The 22,461-nt window shown below is 40.3% G+C and overlaps 1 protein-coding gene across 4 annotated transcripts in view; it reads left to right on the forward strand.

Moving 5' to 3' along the window:
- The window catches only part of BICD1 (BICD cargo adaptor 1), a 185,169-nt gene that overhangs the window by 94,631 nt on the left and 68,077 nt on the right, over positions 1–22,461 (forward strand). For all 4 annotated transcript variants that reach the window (XM_050900764.1, XM_050900783.1, XM_050900774.1 and 1 more), the window contains exon 2: positions 3,430–3,642. In XM_050900764.1, coding sequence (XP_050756721.1) covers positions 3,430–3,642 — 213 coding nt within the window. The remainder of the gene's footprint in view (positions 1–3,429; positions 3,643–22,461) is intronic.

The raw sequence follows: 22,461 nt of genomic DNA on the forward strand, positions 1-22,461 counted from the left end.
CTCTGTAGCATACACTGACGTACTTGTCCTAATCCAATTGAAAAGATGGAATAGCATGGAAGAGCCTGGCCCTGCTTTTGCCATCCTGGCATCACCTGAAATTTGGTTTAGGGAGAAGCTGGTGTGGTACTAATATAGGTGACAAAGTACTTTTAGGCAGGAACAGCATCTCTCCAGGAGCCAAACTGTACACCTTTACTATAAATATCTGACCAAAGTATTGGTATCTTCTTCAGTGGTGAACACAGGGAACATCTGCTCCGCTTTTGCATGGTACTTCTTCCTCTCCCTTGATGTCACATGGTGTGAAAGGAAAGCTATTTCCCGAGTCAGGCTTCCATAGCAGGCTAGTATTTTCCCATATACAATACCGTAAGATATGTTCAGCAAACCAGTTTGTATCCAACACTTGACCCAAATGCAAGTGAACTTTCTTTAGCTTGCAGTCCAGGTTGCCACCTCCTCATGTTTTGAGCTTCATCTGCTGCTTCTGCCTTCCATACCTCATGCCAACACCAGTTGCATCCAGTTCTCACATATGAATGCCTCTGTGCCAAATGCTCCTCCAGTTCGTATCTCGTCCGTTACTGGCTTTCGCTAATACGGATTTCCCAGCTCCTGGGGCCCTTTTGACTCTTTACTGTCCAACATGTTCAAGAGGTAATTGTGAAGGATGAAGTGGGCTGTTCCAGCTCTCCCAGGCTGCAGCCTGGTCGTGCTGTTGGCTGGGCGTGGTGTTTGTGCGAAGCAGTGGTGTCAGGCGTATTGTCGCATCCAGGCCTGGAAACCGGTAGTTGTTGACCTGAAGTTAGTTGACCTGAAAAGTTTTTCAGGTGACTAACTTTTCCCACTACGGGGATGGCTTCAGTGAAATAAGTGAGCACAGTTAACTGAAATATTTATATCATAGCGAAGTTACAAGGTTTTATAAATAAGTAAACTTATTGAGCAAATTATTAAAACATAAAATCAAAATAGAACAAATATTTGGCTACCAGCTGAAAAATATTGATGTATGGCTTAATTTAAAAGCGATCAATCTCATGGAAGGCCTTAAGTGGGTATGTCTGGAAAGTTTAAAATTTTTGGTGTTCTATACAGACCATGAAATACAGAAGCAGGACTTCTTGCTTGCTTTTTAATTAAAAGACATCTCATGTTCCTCTCCTTGTTGCATGGATCTGCATAATTTCCATCATCTTGGGAAGAGAACTATGCTTCCTTTCTTTCCTTCCTGTGATTTTTAACATATTGATAGCAGTTTAAGAAAGAAATTGAATAGTATAATATACAGTAATGTTCAAATTTGGTTTCATAGGAAAGTTTTAAATTATTTTCTCTGATGTTTTCTGTAGTCATCGGTACAAGGAAATATTAAGTACACAGTAATTTTCTGTTATGCTGTGCACCCTGCCCAAAATCTGTATTCATGGCCATTGTCAAACATCACACATGCTAAAATGCACCTTCAAAGTACGTTTGAGGAAAATAATAGTATGCACCTGGAAGGCCATCATCACTGTGTACTGGTATTTATCCATAGTGCTTTAACTACAGTTCTCTGGTAGAGAGGGCTCCAGCTACCATTTCTTCATGAGCTTCTCCAGCCCTGTCAGTCCTACCTGCTGTTCTGCTGTGTTTTGATTTTTCCCCCGGATATTTGTCTTGTAGGGTCTTCATTAGACTGATGCTTTTTGCTCAGTCTCAAATTAGGAACAGTGAGCCATTGAATATAACTATGTAGAGTAAGATATAATTTATTAGCAGTGTTCCTGAAACAGTCGTCTTAGATTCACAGATATAGTCATTGAATCAGTGCTTAACAGTTTCATTAAATTGAATTTCTTGTTATTTGGAAAATCCTATTAGGCAAGTTGCTGATGCTTGCTATTTCAGTAACTTGCAGTCTTTTGAGAAGACAGCTGGGTTAATACATTATTGAATATTTTTAGAATCCTTTAATGCTGAGTTCACAGGATTCTCTAAGTGAAGTAGACTTAAAAGCTAAAAAGTTTTTGAACAGAGTTTTGCTTTGAAGTTTCTAAGGGGCCGCTTCAGTTCTAGTGCCAGTAAAACTTAGAACGTGTTCTGAAAGGCTATAAATAGCGGCAGTAAAACAATGGATTTCATTTGGCAAGTAGTTCTTATTGATGGGAAGGCAAAGGAGGCTGTTGCTTATAGTGGGTACAAATGTATACTCTGCTTTGTGATTTCATAGAACTGCGTAGAAATTAGGTTTTTGGGGAGAATTTCCCACTGAAAGAACATATATTACCATGATTTATATCTTTCTCTCCTATATCGGGGGAAAAAAAATTAAAAATAATGGTCTTTCAAACACGCTGTCTTTGAATTAAGATATATGAGAGAGCTTTTGCCTATGGTAGGCTAAATATTCTTAACATTAGAGGCCTTCTTTTGGCTTTTTCCGGAATTAGGCCATGTCATTTTCAACCAAATGTCTGGTTTTAAAGGTAATACAAACAAAACAGGTTTTGCTTTTATTTTATATATTATTTTATTACTATTTTAATTTTATTTTTATTGATATATTATTTTGTGTTATTACATATTTTTATGTTGTTATATTATTGCAGATTTCCCCCCATCTTTCATAGTTAAATGATATCTCCATCACTTCTACTATCATGGCTTGTACTTTGCTTCAGAGCTGTCCAAAATAACATCAGAAATTGTCACTGAGAAATACTGCCTTATTAAACTGATCACTCTAAGCCAGTAACAAGAAGAGGAAAAGAATCACTGAAAATTACCTATATATTTATAAATTTCTTGAATACTTAAATGTTGTTTCTTTTCAGCAGAAGCAGAAAACACTGAGTACAAATGAAATGAAGGGGCTGTCAAACTCCGTATTTAGCTTACCAGCGGTATAGATGGCCACTGCTTGATACTCAGCTTATTTATTTTTCTTTCAAGTTATGGGAAGCTTTTTTCCATACCGTGAAGTCAGCTCCTATAATCAAAGAATGTTGAAAATGGAAAGCAATTTAGAAAGATTTGTCAGCTATTTATGCTCTTTAAAACAAAACAAACCACACGTTTATTTTGCAGAACTAGAGAAGAAAGGAATTGACTGGAATATCAGCTGGCCTCATGCAGGAGAGGTAAACACTGGCACTAATTAATGGCTAGTTAGCAGAGCACCATCTTCATCTCAGTGGAGGTCGCCTGGATAGGGGCCATAAATCTATACTGCAAATGAGAACAGTTTCAAGATGCTTCATTTCAGCTAAATGAGATGGTGGCCCTCAGCTGCTAGGAAGCTGCTAAGGCAGTATTTATTAGGTCAGAGTTTGGGACTCGCAGATCTATTTCATTCCCGCTGGCTATGCAGCTGCTCGTTACTGTTCATAATTTTTCTGGGGCTTCAGTAGTTTTACACTGTGCACTGTTTTCCTCTTGCAGGCATTTGGACAGTCCTTCTCGATTCACCGCAAAGTGGCTGAAGATGGTGAAACACGTGAAGAGACTCTCCTCCAGGAGTCTGCATCAAAAGAAGCTTATTACCTCGGGAAGATTTTGGAGATGCAGAACGAGCTGAAGCAGAGCAGGGCGGTGGTCACCAACATTCAGGCAGAGAATGAGAGACTCACTGCTGTTGTCCAGGACTTGAAAGAGGTAAATGGGGGTGTGCAGGGAGCAAGGGGCTGACTTTTCTTGGAGTATCATGGGTGGCATGGCTCTGAGTCATGAAAATACTACAAGAAGTAAAAATGCTCACCTACCAGTCTGTGATCATCCCAGAAAGCACCTGGCCTGAGAGGACTATAATTTAGAAAGGAAAACATGTAGCTTTTTTTATTACATTTAAACAACAGCAAAGAGACCCTACAAATATAATAAAACCCAATTCAGGAAGCTATAATTGCCAAAGCACTCTTAGCGTTTTGCATTGTATTTTATAGCGCCTACATATAAGTGAATTTTACATAAACACATTTTCTGCACACTTCTGATATTCATGCAACTCCTCTCTTTTTGAACATTCACATCATTTCTTAGGTATTCTGGATTGGCTAGGATTAGATAAAGCTTTCACCAGTTTTCTTCTACTGTAGAGCAAAGTTAAAATGCATGCTCATGTTTAGAAAATAGGTAACAGCAAGGAAGCCAAATGTAGTTACTGGTCATATGGGACACAGTGGTTACTGATTAATTTCAATGGAGAATTTAGTAATATTTAATAACTTGTCTTTTTTTTCCTTGAAATCTGGAAGTTTAGACAGAAGTTTTTTTTACTTACTATTGTTTCTATATCCCAGTTAGTGGAGGACTGATATAATTTTACTAGTTTATTCTTTCTGTATTGATGGTTAGTTTGCACAATTCATGTAGCAAAGCTCAACACAAGACCATATGCGAGAGGAAGGTGACTCTGTTTCCTTCAGCTTTGCTAGCAAGTTGGCTCTTGCTCACTTTCTTAGACTCTTAGACACACACGTCTTGGACACACCAAGATGTGTGTGTCCCACCACTCTGGTCAGTGGTGGCAAAATGGAGGATAAGGAATACTGACTATCAAGTCCTCATCACCTGTCCTGGGTTCCTCATAGATATGTGACCATGTGCTCATTTTGGATGTGCCTTTTGTGCCCCTAAGGAGTCGACATTTATCGAAAGCTTTTGTCTCTTCAGCTCATCCCACTCCTGTGAGTCCCTGTGCAACACGGCTGATCTATTTGTTGCTCTCTAGTCTCCTTCCCTGGGTGTAGGCTCTTTTTGCAATCTGGGTGTCTGAGAAGTTGCACATGAGCCTGCTATGATCTTGGTGGCCTGTTCATCAAGGTGCCTTCAATGCACGCTTTTCTTTTATCCTTCTGCCATTTCTTCTAGTGCTTTCACACACACATTCATACCTCATTCATACCAGTCTTACTGTTTCTCTTAAAAACCTCTACAGATTCAGTTTTCTAAGCAAAGCAACTACATGCAGGGGAAGGCAGCACTTGGAAGTAACCCCACGTCTTCCCTGCTTTCCCCAGGAATGCTTGGACATAGGGGCTCTCCCCACTGTCCAGCTGCTGGAAGAGATCTTTCCTAAGTGATTCTGGAAAGTGATTCTTTCATGTGAATTTAACAAATTAACAAAGATTATCGTGGGGAAGTGGTGGAGTCACCATCCCTGGAGGTATTTAAAAGACATGTAGAGGTAGCACTTAGGGACATGGTTTAGTGGTGGACTTGGCAGTGTTAGGTCAATGGTTGGACTCAATGATCTTAAAGGTCTTTTCCAACCTAAACGATTCTATGATTCTATGTTTTCTGTAGCTGAGTGGAATGGCATCCTTTTAACCTACAGAAATGCCTGCAACTGGGTCTCCCTGGGACTGGGTCCTTTACTCCCATTGAACATTCTTATTTAATGGTTGCACTGGACTTGCCCATAATACAAGTCAGGTTTCAGTAAGAAGTAAATATATGCTATTTATTCACAAGTTCCAATTAAAATATCTGATTGTAATTGCTGTTGCGGTGGTTAACAAAAAAAAAAAAAATCAAGTTTATATCTACTCATCCTAAAATCACATCCTAAAATCTTCTTGGTAGCAGGCAACCAGCTGCTGACACACCTACCTAACCATTTGGTGAACGCTCGCAGGTCCTAATGGGGTTCAGTCACAAATGAACAACCAAGTTAGAGAAAATATATGTTTGTCTTTGTACTCGATTCCTTCCTCTGGGGTTTCCTTGGGATTCCTTCAAATGTAAATCTCCCTTCCATTTTCTGTCATGATTATTGATCTGTAAGTTATTCAGGAGGCAGCTTCAGTACCCTGTCCTCCCTAGAATATTGATTGTCCTCATTTCTTTGGAGATAATAGTAACCCCTAGTGTGAGACCAGCTGCAATTATTTCCTGTAATGCTAAATAGAAACAAGCCCTAGTAGTTAATTAAAGTGCAAGAAAAGAATTTACTTGAATAAAAATAAGGCTGACAACAATCAGTTTATTATTAAGATGATGTTGGACCCTGAGTATAAAGTCCTGGACTACACTGAACTTTTATTTTGTGGAACTACAATCAATATATTTAAACATAAATGGGATTAGTGCAGTCAGTCCATTACCAAGCTTACACCACACACTATTATGATTAATTACTTGAATATAGTAAGAGATAAGAGGGTGATTGACACCTACGACGGGCTTTTAGGGATCTTGTCACACTGAATTACACTGGTATTTCACCTTGTGCTCAAAGGAGTCTCACCCTTGTACCCAGCTCAGTATACCTTGGTCCAAACACATAAATCCTAAGGCTGTGATGTCCAAGTGCCTGCAGAAATGAGATGCCCTTCTACTGTAAGTGTTTATGAACTTTGTCTGCTTGGTTCTGGCTACTGCTAATAGGAAAAGGCAGACTTAGCTTACTCCAAATCTTGACAACCGCTGAGGTGGGAAAAAAAAATATGAAATGTCTGGTACATTTTGGGGTAAAGACAGTCATTAGAAGCTGCCACAGGCAGATTGCTACAGTGAGAAAGTAATTTGTCTCTTTAACCAGTATATTTGAAAATCTAGTTAGAGAAAAAAATGGAAGAAAAAAGGATCGTCTTTATGTGAGCAACTGTATGGAGTGATGTAAAGATAGATTCTGGATGTAAGTTAGCTGGCTGTATCCTGTCTCTTCCCCTCCCTCCCCCCCGCAAAGAGAATATGCTTTATAGTTGTTTTTTAAACCTTACTAAGACATCTTATAAACTAAACAAAAAAATAATCACTCCTTTCACCTTCAGACTGAATATAAAACGTTTGAAAAACTGCTGTGTGGTTCTGGAAATAGCATTTTTGCATAGATGACAGAAATTTATGGTACTTTATCCATGCATTTAGTCCCTTATGATACTGAAGACCAATAGCTAGGTTTTCAAAAAGTGACCCCTGTTATTGGTACCACATCCCTAAATAACACAGTCGGTGCTTTTCCATTCTCTAGTCTGTTGTGGGAGTTCTCTTCCAAATACGTTCCGCTTTCTGAATTTGCACAGAAATCCATAGTCATATGCATGTGTATGAGCATTTTGTGAACCATCAGAATACACTCGCATGAATACTGATGGCTTTTAGGAATCTTGGGAATTCCATAGCCCTAGAGTTTAAAAATTCATGCCTTTTTGCAAGTATCTGCCGTATAGTCACAGCTTATGTCTGCAGGGCAGCTTGACCTGGATCCCTCTTGCTATAAAAGCGAATGTGTCAGGCTCAGGTCTCTGGAGATTATGCATCTCAGTCTGAGAAAGCAAACAACCTGCTTTCAGTGCTCATCACTAGAAAAAGATGTATTTTTGAAGAACCTGAGCATTTGTTTCACCCTGATGGTGAAGGATGAACCAGGAATCTTTATACGCAGATGGCTTTCTAGATTCATGTTACAATGATCAAAAGAGTAAAACACCAGCAGCGTTATTTTTGATGTAATAAAAATCCCTAGAGTTTTGGACAGGAATATTATTAACTGTCACCCAACTAAATAAAATATACATTTTGGAAAGTCGGTAGCCCTTTTAATTCTTTTCTCCCACCAAGACCTCAGACAGGGAATGTAGAAGGTTATTTGGAGATTCTTAAAACTGCTGTAACCTGAACCAAAAAATACACTAATTTTAAAACTGAGGCCAGACAGATCATTTTTTTAGCAGTCGGAGACCAGATTTACAAAATCTGTATGTTATGCATCACACAGTTTATGGTAGATGGCCTCTCTGTGTGGAAAGATCAGTATGGTTATTAGCTCATTTAACCTTTTCTAACCATGTGTGAATTGCCTACCTTTATTATAAATGTTAAAGAAATACTCTTTTTAAAACATATTTTTAAAATACAATCTTTTATCATTTTCTAATTCTCCGATGTTTGTTTTTTCCCATTTAAAAACACTGTGTTTACTTATAGTCAGGAGATGAGTGACTGGTTCTTCCACTTGTGCCACTGAAAAATCTTTCCTTATGGTAACCATAAGCACTTTATAAATGGATAAAGAAGATGAAATCACTACCTTGAGAAGTTGATAACTGACAGAGGTGGTTATGCAAGCACAGATGATCCAGCTCAGAAGTTGGAGCATAAAGTTCTTGTGATGAGATCATACTCCTCCTTCATGAGGAGGCTGAACGCCTTGGAGCTGGGCATCTGACTCAAAACAGGTGGCAACTGGAGGGGAAAGAGCATGAAGCAAAGAGGGGACACAGGTGAAACTGTAGAAAACGAAGATGAAAGATGATGGTACAGTTTGAGTTTTGTAGGTGTTAGGAGAGTAGGATTAGGAGTTGGTGAGGTGGGTAGATGAATGCTTTTGTGTCTGAATAGGCTGGCAGGTATGGGTCAGCTCTTTCTTCCCAACAAGACTAGTGAAAAGGAGGAGGAATAACATAAGAAAGTCAGGAAGCAAAAAGTTAAAACTTAGTCTGTGCTACTAAATGTCACTGCAGCAGCTGCTGGGATTGCAGAAAGAAATAAGCACCTGGGTACCTGCAGTCCAGGAGATAACAGAAGAACAGGGAGGTTTATGTGATGGCAATGTTAATGGGCCATGGCAACAGCACACACCTGGGCTTCCAGAGGGCAAAAGCAGGGATGAGGGCAGTGGAAAAGTGGGTGGGGAGAAAAACACAGATTGGTGAGGCATTATGTGCTGAAACCAGGTGAAAAAAAAATCTAGGATGGAGTTGTGCAGCCCTGCTGCCCTTGAAATCAATAGCTAAACTTTTATTCGCTTCAGCAGTACAAAGATCTTGTACTTCACGTTAATCAGGAAATGTATGGGTGTGATAGCCTGGACTTTTTTTGAGGGGAACCTATGTATGATGTGAAGTGTGAGCACTTGTGCTGGGTGAATAATTATAAGAAGTTTTACTGCTAGCTATGGCCATTTCAGAAACATAACCTCATGCTACGTGGCCACATCTGCATTCTGAAAATACATGAGAAATGGAAAAAAATTACAGGCATTGTGTTCAATTGACTTTTATCTAAAACAAATAATATATAAGAACTGGTATTTCTATACTAAATATAATTTAAAAAAATTTCTAATTGGCTATTTCATGTTTAGATATTATAATTTCTCAGTCTGAAGAGTTAGGGTTTTTTCTCATTTTTGACGATTCAGAGTAAAGCCTAAAAACTTTAAATGTGAACACATATCTAGTTAATACCCACACCAATTTCAGATTCTTCTTTTGTTGCTTCAGGGTTAGACTGTAACAGGGTTTGGGTACATAGTGCTTCCTATTTAATGTAGGATGTAGTTAGGTCTAAAACTGAGATCCTTAATACATTCAGTTGTCATCTGCTCCTGGAGGCTCCTACAGTCATTAGGTGCCTAAGTTTCCACCTGTAAAATTTTCTGCCCATGTAAAGGTCTGTTTCCAGATGCATTCAGGAACACCTCTGGCTTGGGCTGAGGTCTATTACTACACTGTTGCTGGATATTGAGCACTATTGTAGGTGCTACTGGGATCCTCCAAGGAGATGTTTCCCTAGCTGACCTCGTCACCTAGTGATGTCCTTCCACTCTCTGGTTCTGTGATTGTGGCAAGGTTTGGGGCTCCAATTTCTTCTCTGCCTGAGGGATTATGAATCCACTTCTCCCTCTGAAGAAAGTGCCATAGCAGTCAGTTGGCAGGCTCTTCATTCCTTCAGATGAAGCTGTTCCACTTTGTTGGGGGATAGTTAGTATTTTGTGGGTCAGGGAGAGTGAGAGTGAGCACACTCATAAGAATGACTGTAGCCTAAAGGCTAAGCTGCTCAGCTGGGAATAGGGAACTAGTTCTAGTCCCTATTTCAATTAATGTTTAATAAGAAATACTTAAACATTAATTGGGGCAGAGACCAGAACCCCAGTCTCTCCTCTGTGAGGTGACAGCCCTTGGCAAAGGCTGTCTCCATCTCTCAGAGAAACCATGGTCTTTGGCCTGGATCTCCCATGGCTAGTGGTTTGACTACTGAGGTCTTGGAGGGAGGTAGCTCCAGGTTACCAAGTGAGGTAACTTTCTCCAACTCTGTGCTGAAGAAAGATGGAAAAGATAAGTCCAGGAGAGGAATCACTGCTATGAACCTTGTTCTGCGGGAAGCACCTTTTAGCAGCCTGGCCATAGTGACAAAGCTCTCTTAGTAGTGAACTCTCTTCAGTGTTATTAGCTTGCTTTCCCTCGTAATTGTCTAATTTTCTTCATGCATAGAATAGGGAACCTGTGATTGTGCTTTGACAATTATCCTAGACAGTGAAGTGATTTAAGTGACTGCAGTGTTGACTGTGACAATGCATGCAGAATCCTTCCATGATCTTGTCTGCTCCCTCGTGGTGGTGTCCTGTGCTTCCCAGTGGCGGCATCAACAGACTTATCCCCCTCAATCTACTGAAGAATGGAAGTTTCTTTTGGCATTTACACTGATTAAATAAAGCCTGCATTATAAATATATTTATCTTCTTACTAATATTATGCTGGTACTTGCAGCAACGGCTTCATTTCTAGAGGGAGAATGAGTAAGGAAATACGGTGAAGTATTCAGTGTGGCCATTGGTAATGGTATCTTCATCTTCATGTACCTTCATGCAAGCACTGCTTTTTGAAAAGAAGCTGTAGGAACGTGATGCTGGAGCAGCCCATGGAGATGACTGTGGGGGTCAGAGCTGCCTGAGAAACAAAGTGCAGCCAAGGCATGATAGAGAGATGGCAGAACTGTTCCTCCTGTCAGGAGAGCTCTCACATCACAATTTAGGGTAGTACTAGCATAATCAGTCTAATTGACTATATTTACATTCCTTTGTTTTGGAAGTTTCCTTCAATTGGCTAGAACTGGCTCTAAATTAGGCTTAGAGTCTAAATTTGTCACTTTGCCCACTGAGAGGTGTTTTTCTTTTCTCTCACCTGTTTTTAGAAAAGCCTGCTGAAGGGAGATTTTCCAGCTTGCTGGTGCCTAGCCCCCCTCATAAGTTTTTCTCCCTACTTTGCTGACAGTGCTAATGGGTGGTTTTTTTTGTCTTGAGAGGCTGAAAAGTTTGCTAAAAATGTATTGTTTCCTTCTGCTTTCAGGAAAAGTTTTCAGATTGACCTTAATTGACCTTAATCCTAATTATCATATGGTAGTATAATGTTCTGTAACATGGGAAATTTTATTAGATGTTGCTGACCTTCTTCAAATCAAACTCCAGTATATACCTGTGTCTTATCTAGACCTCTTTAAAAACATGTTAACAGTTTCTGCAAGCAGTCAGGTATTAATGCGTTTTCTATGAAGGCACTTAACTTGTCTGTGCTCTATCTAGACTGGAGAGCTGCAGGACCTCCGGGGGCTTTAGGCTGAACAGGGTGGAGAGTGACCGTGTCCTTGCTCTGAATTCCTGTCCTCTTGACACGGTTTCTGGAAAATCAGCAGTGCATGTTTCTAAGCGAAGGCCACCGGTCGGCCATCATTGGATTGACTGCAAGTAGTGCCCTTCACTATCACTTCAGGCCATTCCTTTAACCCTTGTTCTGTTTTTTCTTTCTGACGCTTAGACACACATTTCCATTCATACTGTGTTCATATCAGTCTCACTATTTCTTGTACAAGCACCTACATCTGCTCGCTTCAGACTGATGTGGACCAAGGTGTAATCCCTGTAAAAGAGGTCCACTGCAGAGTTTCTCCTAACAGGCAATAAAGGTGGTGTACAGATGGGTTTGGTGACTGTTGTCACCACCGGTTGCGATGGGAAAAGATAGCAGCAGACCACACTGAAGTGTAAAACCTGGCTTTGCAGCACGAGGCAGTCTGGAAGGTACAAAACTGTGGAGGTCATCGTCATTGGTGTTTGCTGACAAAGATTTTTTACTAATTTTTGCATAGTTTCTACAGTGGTTTTGTGAGGGTGTTATTTTGTAGAGTTAGATACTGATGCTTGTTAAATAGTTTTCTCTGCCCTGTGCATTTACTTTCCCTGTTCACAGAACTTTACTTCTGAAAAGAAACAAAATGGCTTTCTTTATGTCTTGGACACAGAAAAATAAAGCAAGCTGTGACTTGTAATCCATCAAATCTCTCCTCATGCAGTGCAAGGGATAGATACACTAGTAGCTGATACTGTCTATCTGTCAAAGAAAGAGCTTTGAGTATAGGCAGCAAGACCTGTCCAGCGTAGACTGCTTCTGAGTGCCCTTATTAACAGATAAAGGTTTAATTATAAATCTGCCATTCAACTTCATCTACTTAGTTACCACCAAACACTTTCTTGCGGTTCGTTTCACACATTGACTGACAAACCACTTGCTCCTGCAGCTGAAACCAAAGGTGGCTGTGTAAGATTCACCCTTTTATTTCCTGAAATATGGATTATAATCCTAAATTGCTATAATCCTATAATTGCTCATAAAATGATGGTGTTTCTAAGCACATACTCCTCATAAGCACCAACTGTAATGGAATAGGGAGGTCAACAGTGCAGGATGAATACATTTTGTTGTGGCACTGTTTTCTCAGGATAATCTTCAGCTCTTTGTTCAGCTGTTCTCGCCCTCGAATATACCTGCAAGCTACCAAAAGCGGCTTCGGTTGGTTGTGTTTCCTGTTAATGATCCCGGAACAATGACTTAGGATGCAAACTTGTGATCTGACACATGCATGACACTGTTTTCTTTGGCAAGGTTCAGGCATTTAGCTCTGCTGTGAATAACAGAGTCAAACAATGGACAGTAGGGAGGTCAAAAAAAGGCCAAGCGGGATAATGGAGCATAACCAAGGGACTGTTGCATAAATACATGTGGTGGTTTAAGCCCAGCCAGCAACTAAGCACCACACAGCTGCTCGCTCACTCCCCCCTGGCTGGGATGGGGGAGAGAATCAGAAGAGTAAAAGTGAGAAAACTCGTGGGTTGAGATAAAGACAGTTTAAGAGGTAAAGCAAAAGCCGCGCACACAAGCAAAGCAAAGCAAGGAATTCATTCACCACTTCCCATCGGCAGGCAGGTGTTCAGCCATCTCCAGGAAAGCAGGGCTCCATCACGCGTAACGGTTACCTGGGAAGACAAAAGCCATCACTCCGAATGTCCCCCCCTTCCTTCTTCTTCCCCCAGCTTTATATGCTGAGCATGATGTCCTATGGTATGGAATATCCCTTTGGTCAGCTGGGGTCAGCTGTCCCGGCTGTGTCCCCTCCCAGCTTCTTGTGCACCCCCAGCCTCCTCGCTGGTGGGGTGGTGTGAGGAGCAGAAAAGGCCTTGACTCTGTGTAAGCACTGCTCAGCAGTAACAAAAACATCCCTGTGTTATCAACACTGTTTCCAGCACAAATCCAAAACATAGCCCATACTAGCTACTATGAAGAAAATTAACTCTATCCCAGCCAAAACCAGCACAATACAGAATGTCTTATTATAAACACTCAAATTCCCAGCTTCTTCTTTCAGAAAGGGTCCTTTGCGGGCCTCAAATAGAAAATGAAAGAGGGTGTACTTTCAGCTGTGCTCTGTAATCTCTAGGCAGTAATTAATCAAATCGGTATCTGGCAGTGCTCGTTCTTACATAAGATCTGTGAAATAATGACCCCTTATTTGTGCCGAGGTAGCATTTCAAAGCTCTTTATGTAAACTCCTGTACAAGGTATTGTGTGAGAACGTGCTGAGAGGCCAGCTGTGGAGACCAGAGGTGTATCTGGGTTTAAAGAGGGGTGAGACAGATTTCATGGAGGATGGGGCCATCAGTGCTGCTTATACCTGAAGATCCAAACCCAGCGCCCAGCTCAGAAAGTTCCTCAACCCCCCGATATAGGGGGCTGGGAGGGGGTGCCGGCGAAAGCATTGTCATATAACGTCCCTGTTTCTGGGGTGTTACCCACCTGTGAGTGGCTGCTGCCAGAGGCAGGGTATTGGACTAGCAGCTCTCTGAACTGAGAAAATGTTAGTTTTGTGCGGCCTCTACTTTTTAAAAAATGCATAATTTTGCTGACTTATTTTTGTTTCTAGATGAGGAAGTCCTCATAAGAAGTCTTGTGCTGACTCACTCTTTTCAGTATTAATTTGCTGGTTAAGAATAACTTGGGCTTTTGTCTATTCAAGTGGTGTGGAGTAAGACGGTTTTTGGCAGTGCTGGGATTGGCTGCATTGCCAATTTTTAAAGAATCCTTGCAATGTGATCTGGAGACTCAGGAGCAAGAGCCCAGGAGCTGTGTTGACTTGTACCTTGTGACTTCATTTATTTGCCTGGGATTAAGAGTGAAAGGAAGAATACCCTGGGTGCCAGACTTTCTGAAGCTCGAGTCCAAAAGCTTAAGCACTATTCCAGGTAGAGACAAGACATAACAAGGAGAAGGAGAAATTTTTGCTGAAAGTCCTCGCTGCCTGAGTGCATAAGCAAATAGAGCATAAGTTTCAGTGACATGTGCCAATGATAAAGAATATTAAACAAAGAATGAAAGTAAGTTTGTTGTCGCTGTTCCAATTAATTCCCTTTGATTTTTTTAAAATATCCTGAGTGGTTTCCAATTTAAAAAAGAAGTGTTAAAGCTTCTCTGAGAGACTGATGCTATTCTTCCCAGTCATGCAGTGTTAGAATGTGCCTGGCAATCGTTGAATGTTTTATGCCTTCAGGACTCGTTGGGGTTGCAGAACAGTAATCTTGAGGTATTCCCAGTCGTCAGTACACAAGCGGTGCAGTTGTATTTCTCTTCTCCTGGGAGTCCCCACGTGCATTGTAGCTCTGCCTGACTTTACCTTCTGTTGTTGATTTTCTCCTGTTCTCTGCATACGGATGCATCACTGCCTGTTCTCCTAACCTGCTTCCTCCTAAATTTGTGACATTGCTTATGATTAAGCAGTGCAGAACTGATGGCACTGAAGAGTCATTGATTCAGAGATGAGATCCACCAAAAAAACCTGAAAAACCTAATGATCTCTTCTTGTGCTGTGATTAGTACTTGGACCTTGAGAGAAACTCATGCATGCTGATCACATGTGGACAATAGTTACCAGCCAAGGTACTTGAGCTTCCATATTTGCTGTTATTTGTTCAAAAACCACATTTATTTTCAGTGTATTTTTTCATGTCCTTTAATCAATACTGATTTATTTGTAAGGGTTTCTCCTGGGATTTACTAGGTAACTTTGGGAAATGGGATTTACCTTTCCCTGAGAATATGTCTTAGATACCAGGGCACAGAGCATTGCTGGTGACCTGACCCCAGAAGTGGATGACTTGTGAGGTGCAATCGGAGTGCGACTGAGCATGACACATCTAATATATGCCTTTGGATAGCTAGCAACTAGTAAAAACTTCCTTGGCAAAAAAAGCCACCAAACAAATAAAAAGAAAGATAGAAGCATAACCTATGAAACCTTGAAAAATATGAGAAAAGCAAGCATCCTTGGGGTTTATATTTTTGTGCTCTATATGTTGGCATCCTCTCATTTGGATTAATTCAGCCTACATCTTACAAAACTGAAGTCTGCTCTGTGTGGCAATGTGATGCCATCCTTAAGTATGGTCCTCCGTGGAGTAGGTTCTCCTGTTCAATTCCCTCTTCTGCCTCAAAACCTCAAACTCATTACCAGTTTGGCACTGGTATGAAATCATTAATAAGTTCTTGGCTCCCATCATCTGTGCTAATTGTGCTTTCTGCAACAAACTATTCTCAAGGGGAAAAATATAAGAGTAAAATGACAGGAGGGTGAACAGCAAGAAACTCAAATATGCCACCTCTTTTTCTCCCTTTGCCCTTATTAAAATATATGAGACAAGCTGGTTATTTTTAGTTAGTCTCAACAGTCAGTGCCAGTCAGCATCCAGGAGGAGGGCAGCAAGTCAGGCAGAGGTCAGACAGTGTTATCACCCTTTCATTGTGATGGTCAAATCCACTTTTAAGCTTCAGGATTGAGAGAAATGCACTTTTGCTGGCAAATGTTTTAGATGTGTACGTGCAGATGCTCATACATAATCAGAGCTTGTCTGATTCTGTGACGTTATTGTTCCAAAAATCCCATCAAATAGGTAGGACTAGTTATGAATGCAATTTTTGTCTTCACTGCTCATTCATTCTGCCTGTGTAGCCTTTCCTCTCCTTCTGAAGCACAGTATGTTGGCTCTTTCAGCCAAATGTGCCTTGAAGGCATCATCACAGATATGTGATTTTCACTTCAGTGAAACGGTCAGGATGTCTGTTCTGATACTGCCTGTGAACTATATGTGAAGAATGGCTGTGGCATTACAGTGTCAGCTTCAGAGTGAGGTGGGTTAAAAATGGGCCATTTCCCATCAGTCCTGCCTACCTAGTCACGAAAATGGGATGCAAAGGCAATACTGTTCACAAATGCAATACTGTGAGTTTTGGCTAATGATACAGGGTAGTTTATGTTTGTTGCTCATATTCCCTCCTATCTCATTTTCTCAAGGGAAGTGGCAAACCAACAGCAGCGAGAAGATACCAGATTCTGGTTCTGTGCTTAGTAGCTGTACGTGATTAAAATGGCAAGGGCAAAATTCTGGTCAATGTGGAGAAAGGAAAGTGATTCTTTCCCAAACAGCTTCTCTCAAGTGGTATTTCATGTGTGGTGACTACCTGCCCCTCTCAAATGAGGCATGCAGAGAGCTCAAGACAGATAAGAAAAGCAGGGAAGAAAAAGTAAAAAATCTAAAGAATTAGGTATAGACAGGGGTTGATTGGCAAGTAATTAGGAACATATTAAAGAGAGAAATTCAATATTTTGGCCTATATCAAGTCAGCAACAAGGTTTCATAAACTCATTCTGCCTTGGCTTGCTCCAAAAATCTGAGAGGAAAAGGATGAACGTGATCTGTTGTCCAAGACTTCAAACGCAACGAGGAAGAAGGACTGAATCTGCAGACCCCTTTGCAAGATGCCAGAAAAGAAGTTCTAATTCACAAAGACATCTAAGCATGTTTTGAAGCAGAAGCATAAAATGTATCCAAGAAAGCCTATGGACAGGGTTATTGATGATACTTTCAGACATGTTCATAGGCACTTTGTAGAACTGGTGCTCACCTTGTTTTGGCAGCAATTCTCATAAGCATTTTACTGCGCAGTAAGTTGCTAAGCAGGTAAGAAATAGCTATAGATGTAGATTTATGTGATTAGTGTGTTTTTGACGTTCATTTTATTGCAGATCTTTGAGTCATCATCAGAATATTTTTGTTTTGGAGGCTAGGAGGTACAGCTGTTTTTTATTCAACTTGGTTTGCCCATGCTCTATAAATGTCAGTGGTGATTTGAAGTCAGTCCCTTGACAGCTTTCATGTATTAGATTTTTGCATTGTTTTATGTTTTTATCCATTGCAAACGCTTTTAAAAAGCCAGTTATGAATTTTCCATTACCACTTTTCTTGCCCTCTAAAAATTATGAATGTCTCTTCCTCCTAACCTGACTACATAATTTCTTCTCACCAAATTTGTTATGAGATGGAGTTATACACCAGAGCCATAACTCTGTTTTAACATAAATCACTTTACAGGCTATAAATGAAATTGAACCTTAAATTGCTAATAGAGTTTAAAAATACTACTATATTGTTAGTCCACTTGAAATTGTATTAATGTCCTCAAGGGAAAGAAATAATGACAGGGCATGTTCTGAAGTTTAAAAAGTAAAAAGGTTTTAGAGCATTGGGAAGGAAAAAAACCCTTACATGGGTCTGGAAACTTAAAATAAGAAACGTATAACCCTGATGGTGTTTCTGTTTAGGAAATCCTCCTCCTTTTAGCGTGTTATCAATAGTAATAAACTCTTCTTGTATGATCAGCTTTAACACAGGGCAGCTGCACCACCTGCCTCCTACTGAATTCAGGCTGTGAATTGCCTGGATGAGCTAAGGACCAGTTTGCAGGAATTCAATGCATACTATTACCTAGCTTCTCATTGCAGCAATCAGAAAGGCAAGGTGAACCAACTACCAGCTCAGCTTCAGTAACATTTATGTGGATTAATCGTTCTTTCATACCCATTTACTTTGGGGAGCCGTATTTCCTTTTCAGACCCAATAAATGCATGTTACAAACTGAAACTCTGAAGTTCCCCTAACATGGTCTACATTTTTGTTCTTAGCTGAACTCAGAAATAGCTGAGATATTGATTCTTTGCATAGTCAGAATAACCAGTGCTACAGCCTCTGTAACTTTGTGCCTTGAGGCAGAAAGAGCCATGATCATCTAAAGGCAGGATAGTTAGCAAAAATGTTGCTCTTTGACTAAAACTGGAAAGCTCCTTGCTTCCAAAGGTAGCAAATTTATTGGAGATTATTTTCAGCCCTGTTGTCATTTCATTAAAAGTCATGGCAATATCTTAGAGTGAATTGGAGAGAGAACCTTTCTTTCCATCAAGAACCAAATGCAAAGACTGGATTATCATTGTGTTTTTCATATCATATTGCACTGACCTTTTCCCTGGGGGTTGTAAGCAAGCCCAGGACCTTAAAAAAAAAAATTGGCTGGTTTCTTCTTTATTACATGCCCCTACTTAAGGAAATTTAGCCATGACTATTTCTTTCCTGTCCACCACTGCAGCAGAATTCTAGTATGAGCTACACTATCTTGCAATGTTTGAAATATCAAAGCTTGTCTTATTACGGAAACCCAAAACCACAGTCAGTTTTTGTTACATGTATTTAAACATTTTTTTTAACAGATTTTTTTAATGCTGTACTTCATAAGGAAACTCCCTCTCTTAGCTGTGCCTTGAAGTAGTGGAGGCAGCTCTAAGCATCATTCCCATCCAAGGTCTGGAAGGTCAAGTTATTTTTAAAGCTAGTGCTGCAGCTGAAAAACAGTTCAGGCCCTATAATGGTGTCACACAATGGTGTGGTAAAATGGGTTGTGAAAACAACAGTAAAGTAAAATAAACCCATGTCACTTCCTCCACTGAAGCACATAACTCAGGGGCTGTTGGGGTGCGGAGCCGTGTGCTGCCTTCTCCTCTGGCTTTCTGCTTTCCATCTCCCATCTGTAATCCATTAGAAACTTTCATTATTTCAGCATGATTGGGGTTAACTTCTAAACATGATTTATTGCTGCCTCCTCTCGTGAATACACAGACAGAATCTGTGTTTTCAGCTATGCTGTTCTCCAGTTAGATTCAGATTTTTTTTCTTGTTGTAATTTTCACTTTATAGTGTGGGGTTTTATTGCACAGCCTTGACAGCCTATTATTGTTCAGCCAAGGGTGGGGAAAAATAATTTGGTCTGAGAGAGGTTGTATATGAAGCAGACGTTTTGCTTTCACTTGTTTTGGGAACAACTTTCATGTTCTTCAGAAGATAGATTTTAAAATTTATTTAGTATTTTCCTAGAGTTTTCCCTACTTTTCTTTTAGAAAATAACAAGTACTGAAGCACTGATTTGGCCCTTCAGCAAAGTGCACCTGTAATATGAAGTCTCTCTCTCCCTGCTCCCCACCTTTCCCCCCGTGCTGCAGCTTCTGCTGGTGCGTGTGGTGGCACCCTGTCCTTGCAGTTGGCCAGCTGAACAGCAAGTCCGTGCAGTACCGGTACCTTGCATTTTCACATACCTTGGAGTGAAAAGCTTCACTGAAAAATAAAAACGTCATTTATTTAAAGAACTGCTGTTATGTTATGCAGAATAGATATAGACAAATTCTTTTAATAGCAGAGATAGTTTACCCAAGGTGAACTTTTTTCTATATTTATGTACTTCATTTTTTTTCAGAAGAGGCCTCAGACTTCCTTTAAAACAAATTATTTGTCCCATATTATTGTCACACAGTCCAAGCCCCATTCTATCCCTTCTCTTAAATCCAGCCAGATTTAAGATGTAGTTGTACTGGGAGGTTTAAAAGTGACGATGGAGATGTGTCTGGGTGTGTGCTGAACTCTCTTGTGCATGGCTGGGCTTTCAGAGGGCACCGACTGCAATAAATGTGGTCGTGGTGGAGGTTTCCCATGCTGCCAGGTAGCTGGCTGGCAGCTAGCGATAGCACTTGGGGCATATTCGAAGAGGATTTTTCTCCCAGAGGAGACGGATGGATTTCCTGTGGCTCCAGCATGGCTTTTCTGGGTGCGGATAAGCAGTACAGCAGTTGAGTTATGAGGTATGTGGATATGAAAGAACGACCAAAGCACTAATAGAGCATCTTCCCTGATTAAGATAATGAACATTAAGGGGTTGTATCTGGGCCTTGCACAAGTGCGCTTGTCTCTGGATTGATGGGTTGGCAGGCTTTTGTCCGTTTGCCAAGATCACTGCTGTATAAGGTAAGTAGGATTGGTGGTTGTGTTTTAAGAAGAGCTAATAAGGAAAAAAACATTCAGAGCTGATACCACCAGGTGTTTTTTCAGCCAGGAAACGGGTCTTGCGGATCTCGCTCACTGTTGCTTCTAAGTAAACAGAGAACTGCAGATATGCCTTCTCTTGTGTACTCAAGCAACTTTTCCGTGCGTGACCTCCCAGGAGGACTGTATTCCTTTCTTACCTGTGCATTATCGACTTCCAGTATGTTTTGTAGCATTACACTTTCAATAATTTTGTGCCTTACTCAGGCCAGACACATGCATTTCGACTATCCTCAGTGTAAAAATAGCCTGAAGGCAAACTCAGGCATGTATTGCATCTTCAACTAAGTTAAGAAATCCCTTATAAGATTCAGGGAATGCAGGGGTTATACACTCCAGCATTGTGCCATCGTAGAAAAGTCACCATCCCTCAGCTTTGTGCACTTGCCCTGATTCAAGGACATTAAACCTCATAGTTACTGTGAAAAAATGAATGCAAGATTTGCATTGGAATAAAGTTCTGCAACACAGAGAACATTTCCAACCTTCTTACACTGCAAGAGTTACTCTGGGAGGCTTTTTTCTTGTAAGGTACAGACAGCTGGCTACAAGAAGCATCTTACTTGGTGCCAGATCAGGCTTTAGAAGCTCTGTTCCAGTCTGTGGCCTAATTTGACTTGCTCTTTTCAATTGCTTATGTGAGGGACAAGTTTCTGAGACCTTAAGTGCTGTGGGTTTGTTTTTTTTTTTTCCTTTCTTATTTTTTTCCAGAACTGGTCTCATCTAGGTATCAAGAGGCATCAAAGACCTGTTTGTCTGCATTGTATGTTTATAGACCTTGGCCAAAGTTAATCCCTAATGCATCACTGTTGACCTCAGCTGAACTATATCTAGTGTATATTTGCCTCATTGTTCACAAATTGCTACTAAAAATTGCTAAATATTTCTGTTTAATCCTTTGCATACTGGCATGCTAAGTCAAAGGAGAAAAAACCCAGACAAACCCTAAACACGGACTCCACACTGCTCTCTTCCATTCAGTACAACTGAGCTAATTTTCTTGGCCTCAGTGTGCAGTGCTGCACTTAAACTCAATTGTGAGCTCTAGCTATTAATGAAAATAGTGATAAAAACAATTCTTTTTCTGAAAAGGCTCTGCTCTGCTCTGTAGGCAGGGAAGTACTCCAGTAACTCCTGTAATTAAGACCTTTCTCCTTTGCTTTGAAATATATGGCAGGATGGGATAAATAAGCAGGAAGAAGGAAGCTTTATTTGTCGCTATGATCAAGGTATTTTTTTTCCCCTGTGTATTTCATAAGACTGTATAAATTTGAAAGTGCCCAAAACCAACCATGGTTTGCCTTCTGTGGCTAAGAGATTGACTCCCTATAAATGCTGTCATGCATGTTTTGGCTGGGCACACTAATCGTGCTCTAAACCAGTCTTCTTTATGGGCAAGATAAAGGTGTATGTGCAGTTCAAGATAATCTTATCCAAAAAAACCCCTGCTACAAAGAAACAAAATAGCCCGAGGCAGTTACCAGCAGACTGCAAGTAGTTCACATACATTCTGAATAAACGTTCTCTATCAAGTAAGTGGTCTTTAAAAAAGAAAGCCCACAAATTAGCAGAAATGGGGGATCTCTGTATGTGATTTCCTTTTAGAACTACTAACAGTATAATGCTGATGTCTAGACAGTCCATAATCTTCCATTCCAGGGGGAGAAAAAAGGAAATTTTCTGCCTCATCCTCAGAAAATTGTATTTCATAGGTGAGTCATTTTCCAATGTTATGGAAATGATAAAGATCATCTGGATAAGCGAGGACTAGCGATTCCTGTTGCTACCTCAGTGGTGCTGCCATCTGTTCAGCTCCCTGCATACTTGGTGAGATAATTTAACCAGTCTGTTCTTATAGCACACGTTAATCTTATTCATGAGAGAGATAAAATATTATGGAAATAAATTCTTATTCAGTAAGAATAAGAATATTCAAATTCAAAAATTCAATAAATTGCAATAAGACTTTTTTTTTAAACCAAGACATGTTTTACAAATTTCTTACCTCTTTATATAAATGCATGTATTGTTTTACATAGTAATCAAATTTTTGCACTGTGTTTTAACTGTGCTCTAAGATCTTAAGGTGTATAATTTGTACAAATTTTCTATAATTAGATGAAGTTTTTTTCCCTAATGGGGAAGTTGAGGCACAGAGGCTGAGATGC

This window comes from Gymnogyps californianus, chromosome 1 (genome assembly GCF_018139145.2).
Source record: "Gymnogyps californianus isolate 813 chromosome 1, ASM1813914v2, whole genome shotgun sequence".
In the NCBI taxonomy this organism is placed as follows: Eukaryota; Metazoa; Chordata; class Aves; order Accipitriformes; family Cathartidae; genus Gymnogyps; species Gymnogyps californianus.